At 36.6% G+C, this 18,396-nt stretch overlaps 1 protein-coding gene and 1 pseudogene across 2 annotated transcripts; one reads left to right on the forward strand and one right to left on the reverse strand.

The window, feature by feature from the left end:
- The first annotated feature begins 1,477 nt into the window (after positions 1 to 1,477).
- Positions 1,478 to 5,704, forward strand: LOC147865308 (protein disulfide-isomerase like 2-1-like). The gene is made up of 11 exons (XM_087318089.1): positions 1,478 to 1,719; positions 2,849 to 2,933; positions 3,012 to 3,109; positions 3,207 to 3,262; positions 4,157 to 4,274; positions 4,375 to 4,402; positions 4,477 to 4,568; positions 4,704 to 4,860; positions 4,989 to 5,113; positions 5,288 to 5,387; positions 5,467 to 5,704. The coding sequence occupies exons 1-11, from the start codon at positions 1,541 to 1,543 to the stop codon at positions 5,533 to 5,535; spliced, it is 1,107 nt and encodes a 368-aa protein (XP_087174215.1). The 5' UTR covers positions 1,478 to 1,540; the 3' UTR covers positions 5,536 to 5,704.
- A 3,172-nt stretch (positions 5,705 to 8,876) lies between these two features.
- LOC147865309 (cyclin-L1-1-like) lies at positions 8,877 to 15,499 on the reverse strand (annotated as a pseudogene). Its single transcript, XR_015529639.1, has 11 exons — positions 15,119 to 15,499; positions 13,034 to 13,115; positions 12,790 to 12,930; positions 12,518 to 12,687; positions 12,037 to 12,304; positions 11,501 to 11,954; positions 10,290 to 10,328; positions 10,057 to 10,193; positions 9,841 to 9,941; positions 9,463 to 9,578; positions 8,877 to 9,323 (listed from the first exon to the last, which is right to left on the reverse strand). The product of XR_015529639.1 is annotated as a cyclin-L1-1-like (transcript).
- Between the last annotated feature and the right edge of the window lie 2,897 nt (positions 15,500 to 18,396).

The following is an 18,396-nucleotide window of genomic DNA, read 5'->3' on the forward strand; positions in this document are numbered from 1 at the left end:
CATTGGTTATGTTGTTATTATATAAAATCTGAAGCAAATCAACAATGTCGTAGGAAATATAGAGCAAAGTTAAATTTACCTCATATGTTGCTAGACGCACTTTTAAGTAATAGTTTTTATTAATAGGATACAAGTCAATTGGCTTTCCACAAACAACCTATACGTCAGTTGGTTTTTCACAACAACTTTAATCTTTCATGAGAACTATAATAAAGTGATATGCTAAGAAATATGGCAAATTTATACTCGAACAAATGGATCAACCCACTAGAGACATTCTTATCTAATATGTTGTATTATAAGGAAAACTTCATGTATTTCTCTGAGCTTTGTTTTATTATATGACCAAAATGTCTAGATACGTTCTTACCAAATGGACTAAGGGTTGTCATTGGACAACTTAGAGTATCATCCCACTGACTTGAGATTGAAAATGGACACGCTAATGGACTTTCTATAGAGGAAAGGGTAAGTAGATCATGACACATGGAGATAGAGGATGAGTATCATTTTACATGCAAATGTCTAACTTACGTTGAGATACAGGGAAAATCCAAAGACGTACTTGGACCCTCTCCCAACTATTGGATACCTCGAATATAAAGACATTAGGTAGGTATATCTTAAAGTTAAAATGACGTAAAGAGAATAAACTACAAAATGTTAACAATAACCTTTCTAATATTCACCAATACATCACCACTGATTTTTTTTTAGGGACAGGGGACATGAACACACCTGCAACACTCGGTGTCTCCCTCGTTGAAGCAGAAAACCAAAGAACAAACAAACACCCTCAAATACGAGGCTTCAAAGTTACTTGTCATCGTTCAATGGCAATTAAGAAGGTAAGGGAATGTGAGTTACCCTACCCTGCCTAGAAGCTATGGACGGAATACCATTTACATCGACGAGACAACGAGCCATACATACATGCACCATAACCCTTCGTCCCCCCCCCCCCTGCTCCTTTTGGAGAGAGTTAGATGGAAATGAAACTATAGTCTCAGGCCAAGGGTCGACAACGGCCTGACTCAAGCTTGAGTTGAGTCGTTAAACGGTTTGGCGGTTCATAGCTAGTTTGAGCTTGGTTTGGGATAGTTCCCAAATTGAGCTCAAACCAGTTCCCAAGCTAGTTAAGTCTAATTGGTTTGGCCAAACCGGTTAAAGCATTAACAGGTTTAGGAGCCAGTTCGGTTCAAGTTTGAAAACTCCCAAACCGGTTAAGACTTAACCCGTTTGGTCTGGAGTCTGGACAATGCCAAACTAGTTAAGCTGAAACCAAACCGTTTGGCGATTCCTCGTCTCAGCACATATAGCCCATCACCTTTCCTTCTTTCTTTCTTTCATTCTTTCTCTTTATGGAGACATTTCTTTTATTTCGTCCTTATACCCTCCCTGCCCCCCACACAACATTTCCTTTTTTCGTCTTTTAAGGTTTTCCCATCTCCTCTTTCTTTCTCTCTTCTGTTCTGTCGGAAGAAGACTCGACGACGAGAAGAATCATAGAAATCAGTGTTTTCTCGCGTGGCCCTTTCTGATGGCGATGGCCTCTCTTCAGCTCTTTTCTCTCGTTCTCGTTCTCGTTCTTCTCCCTCTGTTCTCTTCCACCTTCTTCGCCATCGCTTCCGCGGAAGATGTTGTTGCTCTCACTGACGACACATTCGAAGAAGAGATCGGCAAAGAGAAAGACGCTCTCGTCGAATTCTATGCACCGTGGTATAATTCTTCTTCCTCCCCTTCCTCTCCCTTTATCTCAGCAACAACTATCTCTTTTGCATAAGATTATTTGCAGGAAAAGTTGTTTCTTTCTCTTTCTTCTTCTTCTTCTTCTAGAAATCTTGTTTTCAGATCCACTTTTTTCTATCTGATGCTAGAAATTAGATCTTGACAAAATGTGACATGTCGAGATCATACTTTAGTTTCTGTTGTAAGCAGGTGATGCTTTACACATTCTTATCAATTTTGTTATTTGCTACGATACATAGTCAGGATAATGAACATTACTTCGAGATCTCATCATTCATGCCAGTTTCTATAGAAGATCACGCACTTATAAATGTTGCATTTCTATCTTAGCTATAACTAAGACAGAAAAAACTAGGTTTTCAAAATCTGTAATGCAGCACATGCTGCATAAATGGTACTATGGCGATGAACATCATCTAAGGGAGAATCAAAATGCTGTCTTTGGTCTAGCACAAGTTTCCACCTATCTTGATTGAATCTAATGTATCATTTTCGTCACCTCAACTACATAGAACGACTTGGAGAATCATGAGATTTGAGATCTTATTATTGTTTCCTTGAAATATCCATAATTTTCTTACACTTTGATTACATTGCATTTTCCTCATAGCCTTAGCCAGGAACATCGTATAAATTGTGTGCGTTTACCATTGAATCTGTAATCAACGACCAAGACTATCAAATATGAGAAACAGGAAAGTATATCATGGTGAAGGCTAAAACACTGTATTTTATCTAGCACAACTTGTGTCCTATTTAAAGTACATTTGCCTAGAAAGTCTATGGATGTTACCTCAGCAGAAAATAATGGTTATTGCCGAAGCACCATACTTGCTTTAACACACATTTGCATAGAAATGCAATGGATGTTATCTCCGAGGAAATCATGGTTAATGGTAAAGTATTGGATAACATTTGTTACATATACTATGTGCATTTACATATAAAAGAACATTGAAAATGTCTTGGGCAAAATCACGGTGAAGGCACATATTTTTCTCTTGTATTTAGGACATATTGTGAGACATGCTGTGAAATAATTGAAAATATGTCATGGAAATTCAAGTGATAGAACTCCTCATGTTATTGTTATTTGCAGGTGTGGTCATTGCAAGAAGTTGGCTCCAGAATATGAGAAGTTGGGTTCTTCTTTCAAGAAATCGAAATCAGTGTTGATAGCGAAGGTTTATTCAAGGAGATAGATCCGTAATTTTCATGCCAATGATATCGATTTTCCCTCTTATGTACTGTTTGCCCTGTAGGTTGACTGTGATGTACATAAAAGCACTTGTTCGAAGTATGGGGTGTCTGGTTTTCCCACGATCAAGTGGTTTCCCAAAGGATCATTGGAGCCAATAGAGTAAGTAGAACATGTTTTAACTTCAAGTTCAGGGAATGAGAAATTTATCTGTGCTCTCAGATGAATTATGATTGAATTTTGTTGCTGTACATATCAGCTATTCTGGGGGTCGTACTGTAGAATCTTTGGTGGAATTTGTCAACCAAGAAGCAGGTACGCAAGCTTTTATGAAATTTTAATGATAGCTTTATATCTATTTTTGTTAAGCTTTCCAACTGCGCAAGCAATGGGATAATTACCAAAAGCTTTAATGCTGAAGCAAGGGCATTGAAATATTGGACTGGAACATGCTAATCCCCAAGCTATACTTCATCATAGTTGAGAAAAATGGGAGAAACTTGTGAAAAGAGACACATTGGGCAGAAATGTTTGCTAAGTGTTTTCGGGTGTTTCATATTTTAGGCTGCCATAACATATGTTTAATGGTGACTGGTTTTGTGGCTTGTGCTACCCTGATATATCTAGGAGGATGGATTCAAAGTACAAATGCCTAAGGTTGATACTGATGCTTTTGGTAATTAAATAGAGGATATAACCCCCAGGTTGTTTTGTAGATATACCTACTCATGGACAAAACCCTGATATATCTAGGAGGATGGATTCAAAGTACAAATGCCTAAGGTTGATACTGATGCTTTTGGTAATTAAATAGAGGATATAAGCCCCGGCTTGTTTTGTAGATATACCTACTCATGGACAAAACCCTGATATATCTAGGAGGATGGATTCAAAGTACAAATGCCTAAGGTTGATACTGATGCTTTTGGTAATTAAATAGAGGATATAAGCCCCAGCTTGTTTTGTAGATATACCTACTCATGGACAAAACCCTGATATATCTAGGAGGATGGATTCAAAGTACAAATGCCTAAGGTTGATACTGATGCTTTTGGTAATTAAATAGAGGATATAAGCCCCAGCTTGTTTTGTAGATATACCTACTCATGGACCAAAGCAGTCTTATAGGATTACTTACTCAAGGCCAGCATCTTGTCCATCAAATTTAGAAAACATTTCAGAAAGTGCTCATGATAAAGAGTTGTGCAGGTACACATATCAAAGTGAGCACGCCAGTATCTGATGTGCTAATCCTAACTCCTGAGAATTTCGATGAGTTTGTTCTTGATAATTCCAAGGATGTACTTGTTGAATTCTATGCCCCTTGGTAAGATAAGATTTTCAATTGCCAGTTCTCACATCATTACATTATTTTCTGAACATCACCTTTCTTTGTTTTCTGAGATTTCATTTCTATCTTTTTGCAGGTGTGGACATTGCAAAAGCCTTGCTCCGGTGAGTTTGCAATGTTGTCATTAGCTGTCATGTGTATGATAAACTATTCCTCAATGTTGTCATGTTAAATGCAGGTATATGACCAAGTAGCAACAGCTTTTAAGGGGGATAAACATGTTGTGATTGCTAAAGTTGATGCAGATAACCATAAAAGTCTAGGTGAAAGGTAAGTCTGCTGCCCCGTTCCACCCCCCAAACCAAATGTGCTGCTGAGAGACCTGTAATAGAAGAAACACAACATTTTTATTCCTGTTTCTTTTGTGCTTATACTGCTCACTGTAAAAGAAATGTGAATTTCCAGGTATGGTGTTAGTGGTTATCCCACATTGAAGTTCTTCCCCAAAGAAAACAAAGAAGGAGAAGATTATAATGGGGGTAGAGATGTTGATGCTTTCATTGCCTTCATTAACGAGCGCACAGGCACCAATCGTAACAGCAAGGGACAACTTACACAAGAGGTAATATTACGTCTTGGCTACCTTGACATTGTCAAGAATCCTACCTGCACGTTAGATTTTAGCAATTGTTTATAAAATAGAGTCGGCTATAGCATTACAGATGAAAACATGTTCTTATGTGCTCTCAGGCAGGTAAGGTGGATAGTCTAATATCTTTGGTAGAAGAATTTTTGAGTGCCAAAGCTGAAGATCGAAAGCAAGTTCTTCAAAAGTTGGAGGAAGAGTCAGGATCATTGAAGGGTGTTACAGCCAGGTTTGTTTTTTCTTGTAACATATTTTGATTTTCAAATGTTAGTCACGAGCTTCTTGTCAATAACAAGTGTTTTAATCTGCATTGTTTTTTATTACTTACAAAAATTTGACATACAAACTTGAACAGTGTCTTTATGGCAAGTTGAATAAGTCTTTTGTTTCTACTTTATGCCAGCTATGGAAAATTATATGTGAAAGCTGCTAATAAAGTCTTGGAAAAAGGTGAAGAATATGCAAAGAAAGAAGTTGAACGACTGGAACGCCTTCTTTCAGGGGTGAGTGTTTTTCCATACGATATTTTCTAATATTTGAAGGATAAATATTCTAATTAATAATATGGTTCCCTCTCTGCAGCATGTGAGCCCGTCTAAAGCTGATGAATTGACATTAAAGAAGAATGTGATTTCTTTGTTCGTGATTTAAAACGAGCAATTGTAAAACATTTCCTTAAGAAGGAAAGAAATGCGGAATGTTTACTATAGTGACATGTTTGGACACATTGGGCAATGAGTTTATAGTTGTTTTTTATTTGGAACTTCACTTTTTTGTTTTGGAACAACAAATTGCAAAATTAAAGCTAAATTTTCACTTATTAGTTTGGATATTTGTGCATTTTCTGATCTATGACTAAGATTTACTAAGCTGTTTAAGGTGGACCTTTTTCTCTTTCTAAAACGAATGAGCAGAGTAGAATGGAAATTGAAAAAATATATATATAAGAGTCCACATAATAAATGAGAAAGCAAGAATTATTTTAGGAGATTGCAAGGTGTCATAAGAAATTTTGGGAGCTCTGAATTTCAACTAGCTAGGTATCAAACATATTCAATACTGAAAATCTGATGGAATTCAGAACTTATTAGACAAAAGTTAGATGAGATATGCAATCTAGTGTTCTATTTTTGTGGGATTCTTATTGCTGAGAACCAAGATAACAAACTTACAAAAAAAGAAGAACCAAAGGTTCAGGGTTGCTAATCATGCTGATGGTAAAGGGAATAACTTGATTAACCAAAATACTTGGAATACACTTTACATATCCCTGGCTTGCCTGAATTATCCCAATTTTAAATTTGATTGCTTATTTGGAACACACTTTACATACTTGTCTTCTAGTCCACTTAAAACGTTAAATATAACTAACAAACCAAGGTTAATGAACCTGATAGGAATGATAGATGTAACAAGAAAATTGACTTCACTGTTATGTGAGAGGATAATTCATCATTGCATGTCCACGCACCTACAACTAAGGTAGAAGTTTGCTCTAATCTAGGGCATGGCATTTCCAACCGTTGAGAATGCCACTTAACAAATTATTGTTCTATAACAGTGCCCAAGTAATAGCCTATGTAAGCTCTATAACATGATCTTGTTGACCCAAATTTGAAGTGATGGTTCACATTACCCATATTTCCAATGAATGCTTGAAATTTCTTAATCAAACTATAAAATTCCTTTAGCATTCCGAATTTCAGATCTGAATCATATTCACTTGATATATGAATTACATGCATATTATATATATATATATATTAGATACAAAGATAGATGAAACAGACATACAGATTGCCCATTTCTTGAACTTGACTGAACCAGTTGTTACTGATGATAGAGAACTGGCAACTTTTTAGTAGAACGTAGCCAGACTTTTCTACACCTCTTCACTCAATAGCTTTTACTACTTGATACCCTCAAGTATGTGTGGTTTGATTTTATCGGGGAGTTCCTTCTCATATTAAGCAATCTATGTCAAAAGGAATGAATGAAGAGGGAAGCGGCTGGAAAGAACCATATCTTCGCAATGTTGAATTCCATCTCCTAGCACATTCTTTACTCATTCTATCATTGAAACAAGGGAAAACAACCGATAATGTAGATAGAGTAATTAGGGCAACGTCCGATGAGTATATGAAAGCAACGAAGTTGCTTTGACTACTGAACCATGTGTGTTTGTTAAACAGTTTTATGCATAGTTGGAACTTGGTACTATAGCCTCAATCATGGCTACTAATAAAATCAGACTAAACACCAGGAACAAAAACAGATAGTTGGTATGAAGTAAATCGCCTGACGTTTCCAAATTAGTCCAACTTTATATTCTTTCCGCATAAACCGTACATCAAGATTTGGACGTTTCAAATTAAATCATACTCTCAATTGCGTCATATATAAGATGTAATACCTGTGCACAATCATGATTTGTCCACATTACTATCAAAAGAGAAACTGTTACTTGATAATGATTTTTCATTGAATAAAAAACATTCATGGGGATTTACTAAGAATGTGGAATTTCAATATGCTGGAAGTTGGTGAGAACTTGATTTTTAGAATATTGCAGAGAATGTTGGAAATCAAATTTTCCTCCAAATATTGCAATTTCAATAACTCTGATTTTGGCATACACAGACAGACATTGCCAAGGAATTTTCCTACACAAAGGATAGAAGGTTGCATTGGACACAATTTTACAATGTCATTCATTGGTCTTTACAACTGTGTCTTTGCAATTGTCATATTGAATCTTTATTAGTGTCATGTATGAGACTAAGAAAGAGTACTAATCTTGATTTCTAGCTTCCTCATTAAAGGCATGCGGCATACAATTTCCAACAAGATCAAGCAACTACCCAAATCTTACAAATTAAACCTTTTCACCATCATTTTACAACGGTACATGATGATATGGGTCTCTCCTATACATTATTTAAACTAGAATGCATTATTAAACTAGAAGCTTAAAGAAATAAATAAATAATTATCTAAAAATCAATAACTAGAATGCATCTTATAGCCTCAGATTTCACAATTCTATGAGTAATAGCTTCAGACTTCCCAATTTTATACATGCTACAGAAAGAGATCCAGAAAGATTCCAAAAAGTTCCCTATATAATAATCAAGAAAATTTCTTGAGTTGAGCACGAAAACCATTTTTAAAGAATATGGAAAACATGAATCTTGTTTTCTAGCATATATCAACAGGGCACAACTGATAGTTTCCAATCCTTTCTTCTGCAGAATCTAGTATTATAAACAAGAGAAAAACTATGAAATATCTGGGTTTTTTAATTTCCTAAATGCCCCCAAAGTTCAGTATTTCAAAGATATACTGGTGTGAGTATTTCAGAGTTTTCTCCAATAGCCTAAGACTTTTAGATTGGTCAGGAATTGATGACCATTTTTATACAATACAGGGAACATAAATTACAATACATTTTCTGGCATGTATGAATCACAAGCTAATGGACAAGAAATAAGAAATCATTTGTGTCACAAATTCTTCCACATACTGCTGATGTAACAAGAAGTAGAAATATTTTGATACCATCTCTTGGATGTTGATGTAACAATGTACCTTTACTAATAATATATTAAGCCTATATTTTCCCTTTCTGAGTCAATTTCTAACCCAAATAATGAGCAGACACATGAATGTAGACCATTTTAACATGCACCACCAAAATGATCCCAAATTTGTATGTATCCTCGTGGATATTGTCAAGTAGGACTATAAGCATAAGTTTGGAACCCTCTTAATGAATGCACAAATACAATTAGTATCCTCAGAACTTTATAACTTGCACACAAAATTTGGGAATCTTCTGCACACCTATCTGAGTACTATTTTCTGCTTGTCAACAGATTCCAAGCACTACTCTAGGACTTTGGGGCTAGAAAACTTGCAGTGTGAAAGAAAAACAATCTTTAAACAGAACACAAATGCAAATGATTATACAATGTTTGAAAATAGGTGCGAAGTAAAAGAAAAATACCAAAATAATTCACGGTTCATATAGTGTGGGACAACACATACAAGTTCCATTTCCGATTAATCCAAAAAGGAGAATTGAAGTTTTACCAGGTTTTCTTGCACAAGTTCCATGCTAGCCAGCAGGGATCCAATTCCATCAAAAAAATGTCATCATCCCTGTTACTTTTGACCACACCAAAAGGCTTAAAAATTAAAATTTTCAAAATACAAGAAATCAACTATTCTGACATTTGCCATCCAGTTACTTCCGTATCCAAATTACCATTAATAGGTTAATGCCCATCATATCATAAATTTTGAACCACTTACTGAACAGTCTGAATTGTTCTTTATATCCTACAAAAAGAGCATGAAAATATCAATGCCAATTATGTCATTTATCTTGAAAATAAAGTTTCACTTACAGAAACCCATCTGATTTCTTTTCTTATATCCTACAAAAATAGAAAACACTCAGTGAAGGCTGGTTTTCCAGGATTAGAACACACAAAAGAGCACAAAGATGCAAAACTTCATTGCTATAGAAAGCTTCTGTGTGTTCTCAAGCATAGGCTAGTGTGTATTTGATAATACCTGCTGCATTGCTGGATTGCAGCACTTGCTCGACTGCACTTACCACCAAATAACGGTAACATCTACCTTCCACAGTTCCCCTCATGAGCACAGTGTGCTATGTTGTTAACATGGGGCTGTTACAGTTATGTGCACATGCAGCACACTCCACATCAGTATATACGCAAGAATTATAACATTATTAATTGAATGCTTATATGCCGCATTAGAAAGATAAATGCATAATCATAAATGGGGAGAACATTTTTTCTGTCATAATATTTATCAGGTTGATACAATTGAAGGTCTGTGTCTTCACCATTCATTTAAATTACACTCCATATGTTTTAGTTCAAAAGCTATATATAGCTCCAAGACTACATGGGTCTAGAAACCGACCGTGAAGTTATGAAGCAGTTCCTCAAGTCAGCTTGATACAGCAAATCCTCTCCAAATCTGGCTTAATTTTATCCAGAGTTTCTCGCCACGCAAAGTCACCTCTACAATAAATCCCCACTCAGGGTAACAGTAAGCAAAAGATGGAAGAGTGAAAGGAATGTTTAGCATTGGCTTATGGATATCAAACACTTTTGGATCAAGATTCAAAAGTTATGCATTAAATGAAGTAAAAGGCTGAGAGAGAAATGCTGGTATTTTTCTTCATGAGTATGGATGATGTCGATGTCGTTCTTTGTCTCTTGCTAGTTTGTATGAGCTATGATAATCCCTTTCAGAGCTGTGGTACTCCCTCTCTGTTCAAAATACAATGATTTTGATACTTTGGCATGAGTTTTACAAAACAAAAACATTCACTCCACCACATAATGTTATTTGAATTTTAAACTCACCTCGATTAGATCTGTGATGCCTGACCTTCTCTGAGTAACCTAATAAATTGAATAACACATTGTCAACTGCACAATTGCATTTGATTTCCAATATTAAAAGCAAGGTTCTAGACCAAAATAAAAAAAGAGAACTGCAAATAGCAAAACATGTACAAAGTCGCCACTTTTGCTTCCCCCAACTCAAGCAACAACGGGCATCCTTTTTGTTGAGAGACTTTTTGTACAAATCACATCCCACATTGAGGTTTGATATGCTATCATAAATGTACATACAGATATAAGTTATACACCTTATTAATATGAATAAAATACATTAACCCAGTAGTTTGATAATAGCCTTATAACATGTCAAAAAACTCAAAAGAAAATGTCAGGCAATTGTGGTTACAGCATTACAAATCTATCCAGCTACAAGACTATAAGCTTTTTGGATACAGTAATTAAATACTAGATTTTTTGTCATTTGAATTGTACATCCCCCTCAATTGTAGCACCTGATCACACAATGAGTGACTGACGATTATAAAACCTATTTCATGACTGACAAGGGATAAAGGATCGGACCTATCTTTCGTAACAATACAACCCATTTATCCCACATTTCTTTGCCGTCACTGATCATTGAAGGTTTGAATGGTAGATGGTGCAAACCCTACCAAGCAATATCTAGTTTCTTGCACTCTTGGAGCTAATAAGCAAAACTTCATCAACCATAGCCTTGGCATTGGACAAAAATTACATTTATATGCCACAGTATCTTAATATCTAAGTTATAATATTTAGGAAACAAACTTATAAACATAATGGAGAGTATTTTTCAGAAAAAATGCAAAATAAACGGACTCCAAAGATTCATGTACATATTTTTTCTTCTCATAAACAGCCAGAAAGGATATGTGGGCATCAAATATTTGCCTGGTGTTTTGCAATTTTTAGGATCAATGATTTTTAACTTGGAACCCTAATTTTGACTGATGTTTGCTCATAGACACAACTTTAACAAGGAGTCAAAAGGGAGGAAAGTTCATAGATTTGGGGTGCATGTTAAGCAATTTGAACAATCAAGTGTGTATGTGTAACCTTGAGGGTTTTAACGTAGATATATTCAGAATTTTATGTAATGAAAGCAAACTGTGACTGAAGTGTCTACTACCAAAAAGGCTCTGCAGTCATGAAAATTAAATATTAAGAGTCATGGGCAGCTTAGGCACCTGTGTCTTTACTCCGTTGGTTGAGATGATATCTATCCTTCAAATGTTGCCTATCTCTGTCATACTCATTGTCTTGGTCCTTGCTTTGGTTTCTATTTTGCATCTTCTCCTGGTCTCTCTCCCAATCACTGCCAATTTCCCTTCCTTTCTCTGGAAACTTTGGCCTGCCTTTTTCCTTCTCTTTAATTTTCTTGTCGGTATTACTTGCTTCCTTACTTCTACCAGATGAAGCTTCTTCATCCTCATGGGCAGTTTCCTTTGCCTCGTCCGATTCATCTCTATTGAGTGTACAGGCAATTATCTCATCATATAGTCTCTTTGAGTCTTGTAATGATGAAGAGTTCTTCAGCTTGTCAACTGCTACTTTCACCAGGATCTCACAAGAATTTACATTTGATATAGAACCCTGCTCTGGTTTAGCTCCATTAGCAGAAATATTACCTATCAAACAGTCCTGCAGTTACAATGCCAAAGAATACATAACAAAATTGAGAAGAAAAATAACATATATAAATATGAGGTAAAATGTGACTTACCTTACCAATTGATAGAGGTTCCCATGCCTTACTTGTCAATACAAAGGACTTGGAATCTTTGGAAACCTCAATATAGCTGGGCTTTGGCTGACTATAAAGGTTTGCCAGAACTCTGCACACTTCATCAATATCCTCTTTCTCAGCGTCAAATACCTTCCACCAGGGTGGAGATTCTGGCAAGCTCACACTGAACCTCCTAGCAGCAGCATATACAACACCACATGCAACTACTTCACTTTTGAAACGCGTGGAGAGAGTAGTCCTTAAGCTACAGTCAAGAAGATGAAATTTCAAACAAAAAACCTAAGATCACAAACACCCAATCAATCATATAGCCATGCATGCATCACAGTCTAAGGGGATGGACAAGGGTAGTCATTATGCTGGGCACAAAACAATACCAAATTACCATTATAAAATCTACCAATACAATAATCAAGTGATCTTATACTCATATATGAATCATATTCCAAGTGTTTACCTGTCATTTGCTAAATTCCATGCTTCTTGCATCATTTTCGCTGGTGCATGCAGTTGAAGTAAATAATTGATAATGAATTTATGTGGATGCTCTACATGACAGATAAATCCCATCTCTTTTAGAAGATGACGTTCTGTTCTTATGAGGTCAATTTTTAATTCTTCATATTTCTGCACAGCAGGAAAGATTCCAATTAGAATGCAGCCTTGGAGGCAACCTTTGACTGTCTTATGATTACTCATGCATGGACAGCCTAAGAGATATGAAATAACCTTGGAGAAAGGATCCAAGAAGTCAAGAGGTTTGTTTTCTCGACGACATTCCATCCTATAAAAGACATTCAGGACATGCTGAGCTTTCTTTGGACTTTCCTCAAGTTTTGCAGCAAGCCACAAGCAACTAGCAGCTACTCTCTACATAGAACGAGAAGGCGTCATGATTTAAATCAATAACTATTAGACTCCCAATATGAAAAATTCAGAAAGGGAAAAGTAGAAATATAAGCACAGTGTAAACCTTAACATTGAATCTTGCAAATTATTTCTTGCAGAAAAAACGTTGAAGTAGCACCTGGCCAGTTGCCATGACTGCTTGGGGCCTGCAATTCAGAAATAGTATAACACATAAGCAAACACAATCCTTGAAATAAAACTTACATTATGCAAATTTAGATCTCATTCAAAGTTATAGTTACAAATGATAAATATGTCAACATCAATCCTTATGCCAGAATGGCGTTATCTATAAATTGTAATAAGTCATGAACTTTAATGAAAGGTAGGAGTACATTTTCGTAAAAACAATAGACAAGCATGATCCTTGATATAGAACCACCTTATCTATACCTGGGCCTCACATGAAGGAATAACAACAAGGGGTGAACACATTAGCATACATGATCCTTGAAGCAGGAACACATTACACATGAAAGTTGGTATTGAACACTATCCATGGAATGGAACTTCACATTAGAGGTGTGTGACCCTAAAACCTTATATCGAGTGCTCCAAAAATATCTAGCTGATGATTATATGCCTCTAATACAAAGCTAATAGATTCACACTTGATCCTTGAAATGGAATTCAAATTAATCATAAATGTTGTTGACCTCGCAGAAAAGTGCGATTCAATATAAGATGGATGGCAAGTATGTTACCCAAACACTGTCATCCATGAGCTTGATTGGAGTCAAATTTGGTAAAAATAAAAAGGGTGACATAATTCTTGATAAGAACCGCCTTATTCATAAATGTTGGCCTTGTATAAGGGCACAGTAACAAACGGTGAACAGAATTGAAGCAGAAACACGCTATACATCAATGTCAGTTGCAAACACTATCCTTGTGATGCCTAAAACCTGATATCATGTGCGCCAGAAATACAGCCTAATGATTCTATACTTTCTATACAAAGATAGCAATGAATCTTAGTATCATATTACAGATTTCCATAACCCATGGAACTCAAATTATTCATTAATGTTGATGTTACAGGAAGTACACTTCGATATAACAAGAATGACAGGTATGCTACCCTAAACCCTACCATCAGGTGCTCAAAGAAATCTCTAGCTCGTGTCTCCTGTAGCATAGAAGCTGAACAAAAATCTCAAGCGTTAATCAGTTAAAATATGTCTCTTTCGGATGGAATAGCACACAGTATATCCATGAATATTCACCTCGCGCAATGGTGCATTCTACAGTTACACAACTAAGAGGTATTTTACCCTAAAACTTCTAATAATGTGTTCTAGAAATTTTTACCTGATGATTCTACAGATCGTGCCTCTTAAGGAAAACATATATGGCGATAATATAAACCTGTGTATTTCTGCGGAAATGTTACATGGCCAACTAGCATGTTACACTAAAACCTGCAATCAGGTGCACTAGGAATTCTTAGCGCTTGAGATCGTACCGCCTCCGAGCAATGCTATAGATAGATAACATAAAATATTGCTTGAGAAGCGTTGTTTAGAGATAACATGAATCTTAAAGTGTTGATTCCGAAATATTACAATGCTAAGAGTTATGATGCAATCACATGTTTTTTAGAGACCTGTATCTGATGATTCTGTGCATCTGCAAGTCAACATTATACAAAGATAACATAAATCTTAGTGTATCTTCTGCAGTGTTTCAGAAGCTAACAAATTGTAATGATAGAACTCTGGTTTACCACACACACACACGCATAAACAAACAAACTCTTGCAGATTTTCAGAATCTAGAAAATTAAGAACAAAAGATAAATCCAACACACACAAGATATTGATGCACAAACACATTTCTGTATAGCTTGAGATGAGCAATAAAAACCTAATCTTCAGGCACAACATAGAAACTAGAGAATGGATGATTGTACAGAGAGAGAGAGAGAGAGAGATAACAAACGAATTCCTGCAAATTTTCTAAAATTTCAAATTCCTGAAACAAGAAAAATGTGTGTGTGTGTGTGTGTGTGTGTGTGTGTGTGTGTGTGTGTGTGTGTTTGTGTGTGTCTGTAAACACGGGATATCCAATAATGCAAAATATTTCTGAGACAAAACAAGTAAATCCACAGAACATGAAAAGAAAGAATATATGTTGAGAAGAAAATTACAGTTTTAGGAGTATCCCAGCTTCTTGAATGAGCTCACATCCGAAGAGACGAAGAGTGTTCTCCGTCAGCTCGTCAATGGAATCCTTCCGAGAAGGAGAATTGAGGAGCTGCTCCGGTGTCAGGTAAAACGTGTCGATGGCCGTATAGATCATGAGGTCGAACGGAAGAAGATGTGAAGGAGAAGGTAAAGGAATAAAGATGAGAAGGAGTGAAAGATGATGACGATGATGATGATGATGGAGGAGGAGGAGGAGGAGGAGGAGACGAAGAAGAAGAAACAGAAAGAAGGATGAAAAAGAAAAGAGCAGAAAGCAGGAGAAGGAGAATAAAGAGCAATGCGAGGAAGAAGAAGAAGCTCGACAGGACGTTTGAGGAAAAAGAAGACAAAGAAAAAGCAGCGGACGAATAAGAAGGATGGAAGCAGAAGATTTGTGGATTGTACTTCTCTTTTTTGCTTTTCCTGTTTCTTAGGTTCCCTGTCTGCAGAGAAGAAGAAGAAGAAGAAGAAGCCGATGAAAAAAGAGAGCTCCTCCGCCCGTCATGTTTAGCGGCGTTGGGACGCTATCTTTAGCGGCGCTCCGCCTCTCTCCCATCCGTAAATAAATGTTTACATATATCATACGGGAATGAATGAATGTTTTGCGTTATGTTTTTCTCCTCCTCCTAGCGAGAGAAGCGGATCAATTGACTAATTATTTCACTTCACTCCCAGACCAAACTTGAGTGTGCACATTTACACGGGATCATCAATTTTTTTTCTAGGTGTTCTACATATCCAAACCATGGGCATTTGTTGCTGAGATTACAATAGTTCCAGACCAAACTGGAGTGTGCACATCCATGCGGGATCAGTATTTCGTCTGGGTGTTCCACATTTCCAAACCATTGGCATTTGTTGGTGAGATTACGATAGTCCACTAAAAGTGTTTGAATGGGTGTTGGTGTTGGAAGAAGGTGAATGGTTCGGTGGGTGTGGAATGTTTGAGGAGTGGCAAGGGTCCTTCTTGTATAAGATTGATGGTATTGAATAAACCCGTTGAGACCAAATGATAATTATATGCGAGTAGCATTGACACTGATTGTTTGCATCCAAAGGGGACAAAAACAAGGAATATTATTTCGTTGTTTGCTATCTCAATGTCTTGTTTGCTAAGGCACAAACTTTATGGGTTTTGTTAAGGTTAAAGTAGAGGCGTGAGTGAGTGAGTTCATGTTTCTAGAACCATTGGTGTCACAAAAAAAGTGAGCTCCACAAGGGAAGCTCGAGTACCATGAAGATGGTGATGGGGGTTGGGGATGTTGATAGATTCCTTAGATTATGTATTCATGTCCTAAACCACTATAGGACCAATTGTTCAATGTGATGGATCACTCTTTTTTCGTAGAGGCAATGATGGTGAGTGGCCTATTGTTAGAGATCATTTCTAATGTCAGCATAAAATGAGGAAAAAGAGGATAGATAATAAAGAGAAAGAGAGAGATAAAGACAGAGAAAGGTGTCGATCCACTTGACCGCCCTCAAGCAAAGGGATCGAGACGTGCCCTGGAGGGTTGTCTCAATACTAGGATTAGAAGCAACACACCCTTCTTTATGCTCTCGATTAGCCCTCACACTTTTACCCTTGCGTATAAAATACTACAATGTAGACTATATGTGGGATAAATTATGGTTATGCTCGTAACACCTAGCAATGTTAGTATGGTGGTGAAGGCATATTATCATGGACATCATTTCTCATGTTGTTTACTATTGTTGTTTGTGACAGTGGTGATACCATGACATCTCATTCGTATGTTGTAGGATTCTTTAAAAGAGATGCATGGATGATCTTGATATTTTGTCTTGTGTAGGTTGACAAGATTTTAGAGTGTGAATGACCAATTGAAAATGTCATTGGCAATGATTGGAACTAACGATGTAGATGCAACATTTGAGAAAGAAACCAATGTTTTTTTCAAGATTTTGAACCCGTCAACATGGATTGGGTGTGTTAATGTGGGAGAAAGATCACACAATTTCTACGTTAGTACATGGGTGGTGCAATGTTGGGACACGTGTTCTTTACGACAACACGTGTGCATTGTTTGTTAAACATGTGGGCAAGAGGGAGCCATGGGTTATTTTCTAGAACACGTATCTAAAGTGGGGGACACATGATCTCGTGAGAGTACATGGCGTGTTGGGCACATTTTCACTCTAGAGAGTTGGCTCATTAACATTGCACAATTTATTTTCTTCATGTGTGGGCTCGCATTTAACAACTTTTAAGAGCATACAATGGTCATCTAAATGCAGGGTTTCTTTAGTGAAAGCACAAATATGATTTTAACACACTGTTCTTCGGTGAGTTTGAGTCTAATTAGGAGTGCAATCTTCTATAGAGGAGCTTGTAGTTCCATTGGAGATCTTGGAAGACAAAGGCACAGGTGATGGCGAAGCCGATGATGGTGATAGCAATGGTGTCAATAAGAAGAGAGGGCAGTTGGTGGTGATGGAGTAGGGACAATGATTGTCATGGTGATGGCGATGGTGTAAGTGAAGTCTCTTGAGGAGACCATTATGGGATTAATAGTGAGTGCTAGGTCGTGTTGAATAAGAGCTTGAAAGGAGAGATGACATAGAGGAGGGACAAAGGCAACAAAGAGACCACGATAATGGAAAAGCAATACAAAGAGAAAAAAGAAAAAAGAAGCTCGTGAAGGTTTTAAGGAAAGAAAACAATTGAAGGAAAAGATAAAAATTAAGGTTTGATAAGGATGAGTGATGAGGTTGTTGGGGGCTGAAGCATACTTTCATGAGGGCACGAGGAGAGTAGAATCATTCTCTTTTATGGTTTACGAGTGTTGGTGTGGAGTTGGAAGCATATTCTTGAGGGTTGGCGAGAGTACATGCTTTGAAGATATGAGATTTTAATGCTATCATCACCCCTTTACACATGTTTCTTTGAAATAATTTAGTACACAACAACAAATTGGAATACCTTGCTCAATTCCAACCATTTGAAGTCATTGGCAAAATTTTCATCACATTCCAGAATTTCTAAAGCTGATTGATTTTGTAGGCATGTTTTTGTGAAAGGTTGAGGCGTGCTTTTGAGAAGTTGGCTACTTTGTTGGGTTTTTTTCTGGAGGTTTGACTATTCATCTTGTTCATTTGGAGACGAACATGGCTTCATTGTATTTTCTTTGTCTCTAAAGATTGGTTACATGTGTTTCTTACTTATCTTTACTTACAAAGATTGACTATGGTCATATGTAATATTGGACTATTTTGTATA

The sequence above is a fragment of the Azolla caroliniana genome, unplaced genomic scaffold, assembly GCF_043228905.1.
Source record: "Azolla caroliniana isolate FFs.n. ecotype wild unplaced genomic scaffold, voAzoCaro1.0.p SCAF_4, whole genome shotgun sequence".
Taxonomy (NCBI): Eukaryota; Viridiplantae; Streptophyta; class Polypodiopsida; order Salviniales; family Salviniaceae; genus Azolla; species Azolla caroliniana.